The sequence below is a fragment of the Panonychus citri genome, unplaced genomic scaffold (genome assembly GCF_014898815.1).
Source record: "Panonychus citri isolate SS breed McGregor unplaced genomic scaffold, ASM1489881v1 Contig00098, whole genome shotgun sequence".
In the NCBI taxonomy this organism is placed as follows: domain Eukaryota; kingdom Metazoa; phylum Arthropoda; class Arachnida; order Trombidiformes; family Tetranychidae; genus Panonychus; species Panonychus citri.
In genome coordinates this window covers 219688-234566 of record NW_026515503.1, presented here as the reverse complement: position 1 = coordinate 234566, position 14879 = coordinate 219688, and the positions used below count along the sequence as shown (strand labels likewise).

Sequence of the window (14879 nt, the reverse complement as noted above, 5' to 3'; positions counted from 1 at the left end):
GATGATGATTGATGAAGTAAATTTATTTCGTTGATAACTTGTCAATTCTTTGAGTAATCATAAGTAAAGTTCTTTAGACAGTATTGCTATTTAATTACTATGTGAGATGGCTGGACTGTCGAAAGTGTTTCCAATGTAACATGATCATAATTACCAATAATCGATCGATAATTGACAATTTTTTCAATCATTTTAACGAAAGCAATCGATTGACTTATAACGGAAACACCAAACCATGTACCAAGAATACTGCCGACAAATATTAAATAGTCAGCCAGAGTTCGTTCAGGATAAGCTGCATAAATCGATTCTGGTAGAATAGGATCTATAAGAATAACAAGAGCTGAGTAACCAGCATTTTCGTGAGAAACATCGATATCAATTCTATAATTAATTGTTCGGCATTCATTATATTTCGCTCTCTCCTTACAGTCAAGAAGATCGCTTTCAGGTAATGTTGGTTCTGATCCAGAAAATTTCATATCATTTGGATAATAGTTGAAAGGTTGAACCGTTGCATGAAATAGACTGGGTTTCGGCGAGTTGAGCGTTTTCTGGTTTAAACAATGTCCTTGTGTATATGCTTTATTGTAATCACGACAGTGAGATTCATATGGTGAAGGTAATGATTTGATTGTGTATTTGGTGAAACCAATGTTTAGGATATTCATAACTCCCGATTGTATTTCGATCTGATGATATTTAGAAATTCCAACTTCTATTGGACTAATAGCTTCACTCAATCGTAATCCGAAAGATGTGAAATTGAAACCGATCACAATCTCACTAAGTACTGAAAGTGAGCTACTTAAATCATCTGTATGCACTTTCAAAAGGTCAGAACCGTTCAAACATGATATTCTCATGTAAATCATGTAAGAATTGAAATATGAGATAGCATTACAATACTTTTCTACTTGGTCATCTTTTTCCGTGGCTATTTTGATAAATTTAATAGCTTTTTTAGGATTGAATAATATTCCGTGGAGATCTCCAGCATCCAGAGAATTGGAAATTACCGAGCTAAATACTTTACTGTTTTGTTTAATTTTGGTAATATTACATTTTCCATTTGAATTCATTCCTGTTGATTGACATAATTTATCTAATAACTTTGGATTTTTTCTTTCAAACAATTCGTAGTTCAAAACGTTTGGAATTGGAATAGCAAAATCTATCGCTGGAAAGTCAATCAGTTCAGGTGAATAGAAAGCTGATTCACTGCGAATTTTAAATTTCAGGAAAGAATCAGTTAAATGATGTAACTGATAAAAGCAACCAGAAAAACATAGTACATAGAAAATCACTGATAATATCTTTACCAAACGCATTTTAATACATTAAAAGTAATAACTGATAAGAAAATGAATTAAATTAAATACTGAATACTGAATATCGAATATCAATCCATCAAGAACTCAGAGTAAATTCAATTCAATATGATGACTATTCAATTGCAAACAAACCTTTCAATCAATTGGAGTCGATAATTGATCTAAAGATAATCGTAAATGACCAACTCTGAATGACCATGAGATGAGTTAAATTTCAGTTAATTGAAAATCAACCTCTAGTCACATCTATAGAGTAACATTTAATTCAGTACATTTGATTAGAGTTAAGATGACATTAGATTACCATTAACTTACAATCAACTTCTTTGAAAAAATGAATTAAATTGTAATACACCAAATTCAATCTGAAATAATAAACTATTAATGTTTATTGACAATGAAAGATTAAAAAGTTTACATCATTAATCTGACAATTTTAAGCTAATCTCTCAATCCGGGTAGTGAATAATTTTTTCAATGAATCTTAATGTTAGAATCAATTGATTTATAACCGATATACCAAACCAAGTACTGAGAACACTTCCAACAAATATTACGTACTCGCTGAAAGTTTGCTTTGGGTGTTCAGTCATAATCGCATTGGGTGTATCAGGTTGTAAGGTGATTGCTAAGTATTGAAGATCAGAATACTCAGAACTCATATCAATGAACGTTTTATAATCGATTGATGAACATTCATTGTATCGAGATCTAGATAGACAGTCGAGGTAAACTTTCCTGGGTAGAGACGATTCATCAAACGAAAATTTCAAATGTCCAGGATGAAGACCGAAAGGTTGGACAGTCGCATGGAATAGACTTGCGTTTGGTGCGTTTAACATGGCATCATTCAAACACTGTTCCATTGTTACTTGTCTATTGTAGTCGACACAATGAGACTCATATGGTGATGGAAGTAAGTTTGTCGTATACTTGGTGAATTCAATTCGCATCAATGTGATCATCGAAGGTTTCAGATTGATTAGCTTATACCGATCGAATCTGCTATCGATTCCAATATTGGGATGGCTTAGGCGAATCCCGAAAAATGTAAGATTAACATTAAGTCCGATTGATGCAAAAATCGAATCCGTGTTGATCAGATCATTTGCTTTAACTTTAATTGGAATTGAATTATTCAAACACGAAAATCTCATGAATACTGTTAAAGAATTGAAGTATCGGTCAATCTTGCAATGATTTTCCACCAAATTTTCTTTTGGTCCACTAACTACGTAATTAAGAGCATCTTTTGCTGTATCTATTGAAAGTTTCGTAATATCTTCAACGGTTATTATGCTTTCAATAGCCGGACCCACGAGCCTTGATTTTTTGAAAAGATTTTCACAAATTTTGACATTTTTTTTACCACCAACGGTAATTTGATTACATATGTCGTTTAATCTGCTTGGATACTTGGCTCTGAATGCGGTAAAATTCAGTACACTTGGAATGGGTATAGCAAAATCTATCGCAGGCAACTCGATTTCTCGAGGAGCTTTGAACGATGTTTCAGTACGAATTTTGTATCGAAAATAATTATTACTTATATGATACAATTGATAAAAACAACCACAGAAACACAGAAGATAGAAAAGCGCAGATAATATTCTAATAAATCGCATCCTTAGACCAACGAATATATTTTAAAATTAACTAACAATTTACTTATTGTTAATATGTACCATTCTCATCGAGCAATAGCCATAGATTATGATCTTTTTCGTTAGTTTATTTGAACTCGAAGTAAAAATTTCAACCCATAGGGCCGAGCAACAATTGACCCATAAATCGATAAATCAAACTACACATCGAGTCAGAATTTAATAAGTCCATGGTGTACTTTAAATCCGATAATCTATTTGAATATTTGAATGTTCGAAATTTGAAATTTTATGTGGCCATTGTAGAATCGAATTGTTCATCTTGAAAAGGAAGTGAATTAAGTAACAATGTTGCCAAGTAATAGTTTCGATTGGAAAAGAGAAATGAAATAAAAGCTCCAAGAGAAAACAAGTAGAGAAATTGTAACTCTCTTTCTCTCCTTCGAGTTGATGATGAGTATGAAACTGAGTCAGACAGAATGAGCTCATGATGGAATCGAGATGATGATGATGATGACGACGATGAGAAAATGAGAAGATGAAATCCAGGTTTTCATCTTCTTCATTCATTTGGCAGAACAGTTCATGAGTTTATTGCAATTCTCGAATTCTGTTTGTGTTTATAAAAGATAAACTGAACTTTATTGTTTTCTTTTCAACTCTTACAAGTTCTTGAGTAAGATTCATATCTATTCAATTTACATGTATTGAAACAACACCAAGAAATAGTTTTTTATATCTAAAATTAACATCATGTAGTTTGGTTACAACTACAAAACTAATAATGTGATATTGCTCTCGATTCATTCATCATCATTATGAATTCATTAACAACTTATGTACATTATTATTACATTTTCTTGTTTCATTTATTATCTTCCATCAAATCCGACCTAATGAACAATTCGATCCAATTAAATGCCAAAAATGACACTTTCAATGTTGGAATATTAATGGTTAAAAGATACGAAAAAGATGCTGTTCGATTTGATCTTGTACATATTGGACCAGCGATTGACATTGCAAGAGAAAAGTGTCAAAGATACTATGATATTAATCTAATAACGAAAGAAGGTAAGTTCGAAACAAGTTCGAAATCAATACAGACAAATTTCATTTCGATTATTTATTCCATCATCAAGATTAGATTAATTAACTCATATTATCAATAAAGACATGACATAAATAAGAGAGAGATAACAAATATTCCAATAAGTTTTTTCATCATAAACTAGTAAACATAATTTAGAACATAATTAGAACTAATAGAAAACGTTTGACGGAAATAATAATAAATTCGATGGATCATCAATTTCCAATGCAATTAACAAGCTAACAAAGGAACATGATAGTAAATCAACTTAGTAATTGTTACAGTCTCTCTCTCACACAAAGTGTTAATTGTTTCGAGATTATAATTGCTTGAACGCATTGATAAACACACAAGAATAATCAACGATCAATGTTAGCAAATAATTAATCAAAATGTTTAAAGACAATTGAGAATCTATTGAAACATATTTGCGACATGAACGAATTGGAAAAGTTAATTTTACTCTATTTCCATTTACTGGATTAATTCAGTTAATGGGAGAGTAAAAAAGTTGCACTTTAAGCAGAATTGTAAGATTAATGTTATTGCATTAGAAAAATTAAATACTATTAGTAGGAAAGTCAAACAATCGCTTATTTAATTCCAACATAGTGGTAAAGTTAATCACTTAATAAAGATTATCACGAACTTTCAGTGGTGGATCAATAATTTCGAACTTCGAACTTGTAAAGTGCATCAAATATTAGATCGAAATTTACTCTCGAAGTGAACCAATAGGATAAGAACTAAAGTTTCATTGGTTTGATTCTATGGTAAATTGAGCTTATCATCACCTCGAGGCGATTAACTGATTGTTCATTGATCTTGTAATCTTCTTCTGACCTTGATATGAAAATTCGTACTGCAGAATTGTAGACAGAATCTCGAACTTGATTAATCTCATTTTCTTTTATGATATTATTATATTGAGAATTTTCATTTTTTTTCGAAGATTTTTATTACATTGAGTTTCGTTCAGTTGTGATATTTGATAAATATTGAATTCTTGGGATGATAATGAAGATTTAATGAAAAATTCATGTTCGAAAATCATAACGGTAAACAACTTTTCTTTTAAAGGTTATTATGATGGTACATGTAAGGAAAGAGAAGCAATTGGTCGAGCTTATGATCTATTGGAAAAATACAAGGATAATCTTGTTGGTTTCGTTGGACCAGCTTGTAGTAATGATCTTCAGGTAATCGAAAAATTATTCACAATTTAGGTTCATACGGATAATCGAGATATAAAAATGAAAACGAGAATAGAAATTCACACTTTTATAAACGAACTTGAATATCATATTTTATCTTGCAAGGTTCGAGTTCATCAATAATCCAATAGGATCTTTTATTTTTTCAGTAAGTTTATTTATTCTCATGGATCTGGAATCCATCATTAGTCGATAATAGTTCAGAGAATAACGGAAAATGAAACACTTGAGTGCAAATGATGTATCCCTGAAGTTATCATTATGAAGATAAACACCATGAATATGAACTTGAATCCTTGACAGAAAATACAGTTTAAACAAAACTAATACCATTTTCCCCTCTTTTGATCAACAATTGTTTTCTCGAACTTTTTTTCTCCCCCCAAAAACGATAAATATTATTTCTTATCCAAATACTAGTCGGTCTCTCAACTTGCCGCTTATAAACATATTCCAATATTAACTGGACTTGGGGATATAATTTTGAGCCACAGGTCAGATTTAAATTCACTGATACGACTCTCATACGATATGAAGGATAAGGCTCGAGCGATATTGGCATTTCTCGATTATTTTAAATGGTCAACTTTTGGCCTTGTCTACAGATACGGTGACGTTTATTACAATACTTTAGCCGATGTACTTTTGAAACTTCTTAAATGGCCTAAATATTCACATTTTAAATGCTCTTGTCGTGAGACTTATTTTCGTGATTCTGATAAAAATATTCTTACAAATATTGGTAAAGTATTGGAAAGGATGACCACTTGCTCTCGAAGTATAAATAATAATAAGTTACACCTTGATAATAATTAGAATAGAGGTCAACAAGTATAAAGATAATTAAATTTTATTCTCTTCTTCTTCTTCTTCTTCTTCTTGACAGTTATCATTATTTTGGGTGGAGATAAAGATGTTAGAACTATCTTATTGAAAGCTCATCAACAGGGAATGACTCAAGGAGATTATGTATTCATTTATCCAGAACTAATTGAAGCTGAAGCTCTTGGAAATATGAGTTGGTCTCGAGGAGTCGGTAAGTTAATTATCGTTCATTTATATATGTAAACATTTCAAACTTTGATATTTTCCTTTTCAATAATAATAATCAAATAAATAATTGATTCCTAATCGTAAGTCGATTACTTCAATTTATTATTATTACGGTTAGAAAACAAATCTCCACCTCTTACCCTTGACCCAAGGTGAATATTTGTTTATCTTGACCATAGATTAATGAATCGATATTTTTAATTATTCATCTGTATTCCCATTTGAATGACCATGTTTCTTAATATACAGGGTACTTACTATTACTTATTTTGTGTATTAGCTAATGAGAAATACAATTGAACTGGAAAGTTTATCAGTTTCCTAAAACAATATAAACTTTTCATTTGTAAATGAATGAAAAAAAAAACAGCACCAATATTGATCTAATTAAGATTAATCCATGGTCATTGTTTATTGATTGTTAAATAAATAATTACACCTAATCAGTTAATCTAATTGAAAAGTTGTCTCGTTTTCTAATCATTTAGAAGATGAATCGATTGGTTCACAATTAAAAATTGCTTATCAATCTCTTTTAATTGTAAGCCTTAATCAACCTCCGGGTGACCATTATAAAAACTTTTCCGATGAAGTTAAATCTCGAGCTGATCGTGATTACAATTATCAATACAATGAACAAGTGGTAAGAATTTAAATCCAACAGATTAACCATTAAAAACAATCAATGTAATCAGATTATGTGATTAACTCACAGTTAACCAATAACATTATCAATTAAATTGCTAATGTACTTGACAATCATTGATTACCATTGATAATCATATCCAACAAATGATTGAGATTAAATTTTAATGGAACAAAAAAAAACCAAATTTCTTTTCATTTCTGTTTAATTTGATTTGGTTCTTCAATCAATCAACAATTAAAGGTAAACTATTTTACTGCAAGTTTCCATGATTCAGTTCTACTTTTATGCCGAGCCATCAGGGAAACTTTGAATGACCATCAGAATCCCTATGATGGTCAACTTCTTGTCCAGCGAATGAGAAACTTAACTCTTAATGGTATTTCTGGAGATATAACCATAGATGATGAAGGTGATAGGATAGCTGATTATGCTCTTCTTGACCAGACCAATATTGATAATGGATTATTTGAGGTTCGTCTTGTTCATTTAATTAACTTTCCAATGTTTGACAATTAAATTACCTTTTATCCCATTTCCTTGATAATCTCTCCATCAGGTAAAACAATGATACAACAACCTTAATCTACTTTTCAAACATCATTACCCTGGATCAATGTTTATTTAATCTTTGAAAAAGGTTACATGAATACATACAGGGTGATTAACTAATTCTAACTTTGACTCAATTAACCTTTAATCTTCAGGTTGTTTTACGCTATTATGGGGCAACCAAAAAGTTCACCAAAGAGAAAGAAATTAAATGGCCTCCGGGTGAATTTGGTGTAAAACCAATGGACATTCCCGAGTGTGGATTCAATGGAGATACTTGTGACCAGGGTAATCAATTTTTGTCCAATTTTCCACAATTTTTCATACAATTAAAATGATTCTTTACACTTATTTTACTTAGATCTACCCTATTGGAATATATTGTTGACCATTTTCTTGATTATAATTACACTTATTCTTACAGCTTCTTTGTTCATCTATCGGTCAGTAGTGTGGTCATTCAGTTGAATTTAATTTCTCTTGACCTTTTCAATTTGAATCTAATCTGATTTACTTTTTTTTTCCTTCTTTCATTGGGTTTATCCTTTAATCGTATTAGTAAAGTCAAATTGGAAGCTGCTTTGGCTAATATGTCTTGGAAAGTTCGTTGGGAGGACATTATTCTAGACCATGGTCCACGACAATCGTTCATGAGTAAAATTACAACATCAAGTCAGGTAAATAATGAAACAATTGTTGATTAATGTTAATTTAATTTCGTGCTTGTTGGTTAATATTGTTATTATATATTCAGGGTGAATTAAATGAGATGCGTTGTAATGAAGGAAAAATCTTATGTGCCCATTACAAGGTATTTAATTTTCTGTTTGTTATCATTAACCTTTTCGTATGATGATTAACTTAATTGTTATCAGAGATTAATCGTAGATTTCCAATGGAGAGAAAGATAAAGTATCATCTTCATCTCTTTATATTCAAACAAGATATTCACCTTTATCTTTGTTAACCTCTAAATTGACCTTGTGGTAAATTAGATCTCAGATTAGATAAGATTAACCATTTACCTGTGAAAATTGCGTCACAATCACATTGGATTTGCATGCTTACCGAATACCTATCATGTGGACATTATCCTAACCCCTTTAATAGGCCCAAAAGGATTATAACTCTAACTTTTGGCTTGGCTTAGGGTAATCGGGTCGCCATTAAAAAACTTCCTTCTCAAAGGATTGAGGTCACCAGGGAGATTCTCATGGAATTGAAAATTGTAAGTAAAGGATGAATTAAATCCATTAATCCAATTGATATTCTATTAAAAATCACAATCGATTCTTGATAATTTGTTAACTTTTACCATCAAATGATCATTTGAAACAATTATCTTAATCTATCAAGAATTTGATTCAATCCATTCCAATTGAACTATTCAATCTAAAAGAATAAAAAATTTTCGAGTTGAAAATTCAATAAAGAAAATGATTTTCTTTTTTTTTCACCATCAGATCAGTAGATTTATCCAATATTTCACCAAGAATAATAATATTTCCAGGATATATTAGATTGTCTTTTCTTTGTCAACTCATTTTGAAATTAATCCTTGATCGATGTGTTGAAACTAATTTCCTGTAGATGGCTAACCAATAATTCATGGATATTGGGAAATTCAGTTGACTTATATCAATTCTCTTCTTCTTTTCTCAATGAATCTTCACTCTAGAATTAAGTGATTCTGGAATCATGAATTAGATTTTATTGATTACCATTCACAGATCTGATTAATTAATTTCTCTCTTCACTTTTCGCTTTTATAAAAAAAAATCTATTTTCTAGATCAGGGAGACTTCCCATGAGAATTTGGCTCGTTTCATTGGGGCTTGTATTGATGTTCCAAATGTAATCTTAACCGAATTCTGTCCCAAAGGCTCATTACGTGATTTATTGATGAACTTTTCTCTTAATTTGGATTGGATGTTTCGATTTTCCTTGATTAATGACATAATCGCTGGAATGTGTTACCTTCACAGTAGCGAGCACATTTACCATGGAAGATTAAAGTCGACTAATTGTTTAGTTGATTCTAGATTTTGTATCAAATTATCTGATTTTGGTTTGGAGAAACTTAGAATCGCAGCTTCATCAAACCCTTCATCTCATGAACATCAACATAATCAGAATAAATGTTCAATCAAGACAATATCTTCCAACACTGAGCCTCATCTAACTGTCTCAGTTGAAACAAATGGTATCATTTCCAGCGGTCATTCTGACCCTTACTCGATACTTTATCTATCACCTGATTTACTTAACAAGGACATTAATACTAAATCGAATCAAAACTCAACTAGAATAAATGATGTAGAAAAGGCTCGAAATAGGTGAGATTACATTCGACACATGCATATACATGGAATATTTTCATCGAACATTTTTCTTCACCTGATTCTTGACCATTCCTTTTGTCATCTCTCACTTACTAGAACTCGGTGTAGATGTTCAGAAGTTTCCAAGTACAAACTGAGACGTTGTTATGATTGCGTTTATCGAGGACAAAAGGCAGATGTTTACAGTTACTCGATTATATTACAAGAGATTATCACTCGATCATTTCCATTCCATCCTTATGTTTTATGTATGGACATTCAGAGTAAGTTGAGAAGATAAATCATCTCGAAAACAGCATAGTTATTACAGTTGAACTTTTCGTTTGAGTTTCTCATGAAAAATTGCTTGTCATTAATGTAAATCGTTGAATCTGATGAACTTTTTTATAGCAATCGCAAATAATGTTGTTCGTCACGATCTTAGACCGGATGTACCTCTCGATTTATGTGAAAATAAGGAGCTTTATCATCATATGGTTCGATGTTGGTCTCGTGAACCTCATTCAAGGCCTGATTTTAATCAGATTAAGCGAGAGATCAGGTTAATCGCTCGATTAAGTGGTCAGAATGATGATTCATTGGAAAATGTTACACTAACGGAGAAATTGTTACAAAGAATGGAACAATATGCAAATGAGTTGGAGTCCATAGTTGAACAAAGAACTGGAGAACTTGCTGAAGAGAAGAAGAAAACTGAAGAATTATTATATCAAATTCTACCAAGGTAAAAAAATAGTTCGAAAAATTTTCCAATATCGATTTTCATCTAATCAACTTTGTTTTCCACACTGAAATACTCAGGATAGTTGCGAATCAATTGAAAATCGGAGAGAGTGTCATTCCTGATTATTACGATTCTGTGACAGTTTATTTCAGTGATATCGTTGGATTTACAGCAATGTGTTCTGATAGCACTCCAATTGAAGTGGTCAATTTCCTTAACGATTTATATACCTGCTTTGATTCAATCATTTCCGATTATGATGTCTACAAGGTAACACGATGAGAACCTTTAACAATCAATTAGTTGATTAGACTTTCGTGCATAGATGTTATTTGCTATCATGATAATCAACTAATAATATCTCTTTAATTACTACGAAATTTTTTAAAGGTTGAAACAATAGGCGATGCATATATGGTTGTTTCCGGTTTACCTGAAAGAAATGGACCGGAACATGTTCGACAAATTGCTCGAATGTCCTTACAAATATTACGATCAGTTGATGGGTTCGTTATAAGACACAGAAAAGATGAGAAATTGAAACTTAGAATCGGGATACATTCAGGTAAACAAATTGCTCGAAATTTTATCCAACTGAATGATATCAATAAATGACCACTGGTCTCTTTTATTAGGTCCATGTTGTGCTGGTGTTGTCGGTAATAAGAGGCCAAGGTACTGTCTGTTTGGAGATACTATTAATACAGCGTCTCGAATGGAATCGACGGGAGAAGGTGAATAATCAAGTTCCAGTCAAATTAATTGATTTGGATCATCTTGTTAATTTATTTTTTATTTTTCTTCTTCATGTCAATGAATCTTTTAGCTTTGAAAATTCATATAAGTTCAGCAACGAAAATGCTTCTGGACAAATTCGAGCAATTTATCATAGCCGAAAGAGGAGATGTTATAATAAAAGGTAAAGGGATCATGAGAACCTATTGGCTTCTCCATGAAGAGATTCCGATTAATCAGCAACATGATACTCAGCAATCAATTAATGGTTGATAATTTATTCCTTTGAATAACTTATTCTAAAATATTATATCATTAATGTGTATCTACGGTAAAGCTAACAAGAAATGATTAAATCTTTTTTCTATTCTTATCAAAGTATAAATAGTTTTCTATTGAGAAATTCTGATAACGATAATTTCTTGGATTAAATTCAGACCTTATATTAGACTGTGACTTTTAGATTCACATAATTGGTGTTGATTTAGAGATAAATTTAGGTATTAGTTAGAAATCTAAAGTTAGTTAATTGTTATTATCGGTTGAGGTTTGAATGTTTAATTCGCACTTGATTTAAGCTTCAAAATTGATTGAAATTACTAATGGTGAAAGAATTTTCTGTTCACTAAGACTCATTCAATTCTGTGGTTTGAATTGTATCACCATGATAATCAGCTGAAAGAGAAGAATGAAGAAAATCGTAAGACCTTGTTGTTGAGAAAATATCAAATATCTGGATAAACTTATTAATCCATAGGACTTTGATAAAGATTATTAAGATTCTATTGGAATGTTAAACGTCACATTTTGTTAATGACAATTCTAATTGATAGATGGAAGAGAAAAGTATAAAATGAACGTTAATTGTTAAAATGAGAGATAAATTTACCGTTAAGTCAGTTGATGATCGGCGGTCGATCAAGTCTACTTACAGTGTTAATTGATTGACGTGTGTTGAAATATATATATAAGTCCAAGTCCGTGTTAACCGTTATCGTCATTCATTCATAATTGTAATACCAACAAAAGGGTTGAAAGAAAATGGGTAAATTAAAATCGCTGATTGAAATTCTGAAAGATTCTCATATGGAATTTTTTTACCTGGTGTTCATGTATGGATTAACGGTTCAATCAACTGTTGTAACTCAACTGATTGAGGATAAAATTTGTCTCAATCAATTTGGATTTAAATTAAACGATTGTCTTGATGATAAATCAGATAATAAAACTATGATTCTAAAACAAGCTTCGTTAATTACAAGCTATCGATCGCTGCTGAGTAAACTTCCATCAATAGCTACAACCCTGTTCGTAGGTTCATGGATTAATAACTATCCGAATCACTTAAAGTTCATTATTACCATGCCATGTATTTCCAGTATTCTTCAGATATTCATACTCATTGGAAATGTAATCTTTTTCAAATTGGGTGAGTATTTTGTTTTCACTTCCTTTCTCCTAATTTTGAATATCCAAGACTCGAAAAAAAAAATCAAAGTCGAAAAGTTTTGTTTACAACTTTAAGAAGTTGACATTGATTTGATTCATTGAATGATGATCAACTTTGATTGATAATATTGATCTGATTTTCACCTAATCAAGGTAGATATAAATTCAAATGCTTGGTAGGCTTAAATTATAATCACAAGGATTAGCTAATCAGCTAATCCAATCGTTCATTGAAATCACGTACTCTCTATGTTCAGAAATCTGCTAGGGGACAGATCATCAAAAGAATTACATAATTTTCGATATTTTTTGTTTAGATCCGAAAACCGTGTTAGTTGTTGACCTTTTACCTTGGATATTTGGTACAATCCGAAATACATTTATGGCCCTTCAAACTTACGTTGTATTGACTAATCCACCAGAGAAACGGATTATTAAATTTGCTTCCATTGATGTTGCCAGTTTAACAGGTATTTAGTTAATTGTTACAAATCAATTGAGAAGATTTTAATTTTAATTTGATTTTATATTTGTTTCATTTACTTTTGATTAGGGTCGATTGCTGGTCAGTACACTGGAGGTTGGATTCTTGATCAGAAACCTTGGTTTCCTAATCAACTTCACAATTATCTTGGAGTGTTCATCATCTCATTGACATTCAAGCTAATTGCTGTTTTATTTTTCATAATTAAAGTACCAACGGTTTACAGGTTGAATGAAAAACGAGCTAAAAGAATCCTGATCATGCGAAACATAATTTACCTATTAAAACACAGAAATCGTTGAAACCCAAAATCTGAGGAATACGAAGGTCCAGTTAAAGAATTTATTTCGAAAGTTTTTCAATCGATGCTCAGAAAAACTTTTCGGAACATTGATCAAAGAGCGTGAAGGTGGACGAAGAGAGGTACTACTGCTTTTGTCGGTGCTGAGATTGTTTTACATATCGAAATGTCTCTCCGAGGAAATATAACCTTCCAGTTTTCTCAAAAGGCTTATGGTTGGTCAAATTACGATTATTCAAGGTATCATGCAATCGTCAGGGTGATTCCAGCATTCATACAATTGGTTGGCCTCGAGTTTTCATTCAGAGACTTGGAGTATCTGATATAAACCTTGACTAATCGCAATCGTTTCCCATGCGGCTGAACAAACAATCACCGGCTCCTGGTTGGCCACCGGTGGTTTTATAGCTGCTACATTATCAGGGTGTTTTCACTCTGTTCAATGCCGCTGTCAGATCACTTCTTTGTAATGTTGTCGATCGAGATGAAGTTGGTGGGGTTTTCAGTATGTTATCGGTATTCAGTTCAATTCTACCCTGGGAACCGATTGGGTTCTCATCAGAGTTTTCAATGCAACTTTGACTTCCTATCCTGGTCTATGTTTCCATATGTGCCTGTGCCGCAATTATACCTTTCAGCGTTTTCCTTTGGGTCAAATTTAAAAGGCCACATTTGGTTAGTAAAATTTGGTCAGTCTGATGGGAGGACCAACAAAGAAACCAGAAAGTGATAACCCAAATTCGATTGGAAATGGAAATGTAGAAATGAGCGAGAAATCTCATGCTAATGATCTTGAAAATGGCAAGAAAATCGAACCCGATAAATATCAATATAATTAAATATAATCCTAAACTTCAGGAAATTTCATCAAGTGAAAGCCTCTTGGTTAAACATTACGGTGTCAATATCGTTTTCACGATACAACTGAGCATTTATTCAACTTCATTTAATCTCATCTCATCTTATATTATTCATCATTTAAATTGTTGCCCAACTCTCATTGTTATTATCACATATATCACACATAATAATTTTTGTTGAATATATTGAAGAAATATATACCTTGTTACTTATATTATTAATAATAAATTTCAAGATCAATAATTAATGGTGGTCTTTTTTTCACCTCAATCAAAGTTAATTCCTTGGCTCTAAGAGGTTATCTTTGTTATATGAGAATAAACAATTGAATTGATCAGATTAACTGACTAAAATTGCACTTGTAGCATGATAGTAACTTTCTGAACACGTTTTCTTTGGGAAACTGGATGACATCAAACGGGCAGGGTTTTGATAAAAACTTGAAATAAACGACGATTCAATTGGAATAAATGAACACGAGAGAAAA

At 31.5% G+C, this 14879-nt stretch overlaps 1 protein-coding gene and 1 pseudogene across 1 annotated transcript; both read left to right on the top strand.

The window, feature by feature from the left end:
- Positions 1–3513: 3513 nt before the first annotated feature.
- Positions 3514–11667, top strand: LOC128388377 (atrial natriuretic peptide receptor 2-like). Its single transcript, XM_053347764.1, has 18 exons — positions 3514–4012; positions 5112–5230; positions 5666–6023; positions 6132–6281; positions 6787–6941; positions 7188–7418; positions 7652–7784; positions 7858–7939; positions 8056–8173; positions 8251–8307; positions 8647–8724; positions 9288–9832; positions 9935–10101; positions 10229–10562; positions 10640–10832; positions 10953–11127; positions 11198–11296; positions 11389–11667. Exons 1-18 carry the CDS (start codon positions 3757–3759, stop codon positions 11568–11570), a joined length of 3432 nt encoding a protein of 1143 aa, XP_053203739.1. The 5' UTR covers positions 3514–3756; the 3' UTR covers positions 11571–11667.
- A 131-nt stretch (positions 11668–11798) lies between these two features.
- On the top strand, positions 11799–14635 carry LOC128388378 (uncharacterized; annotated as a pseudogene).
- Positions 14636–14879: the final 244 nt, after the last annotated feature.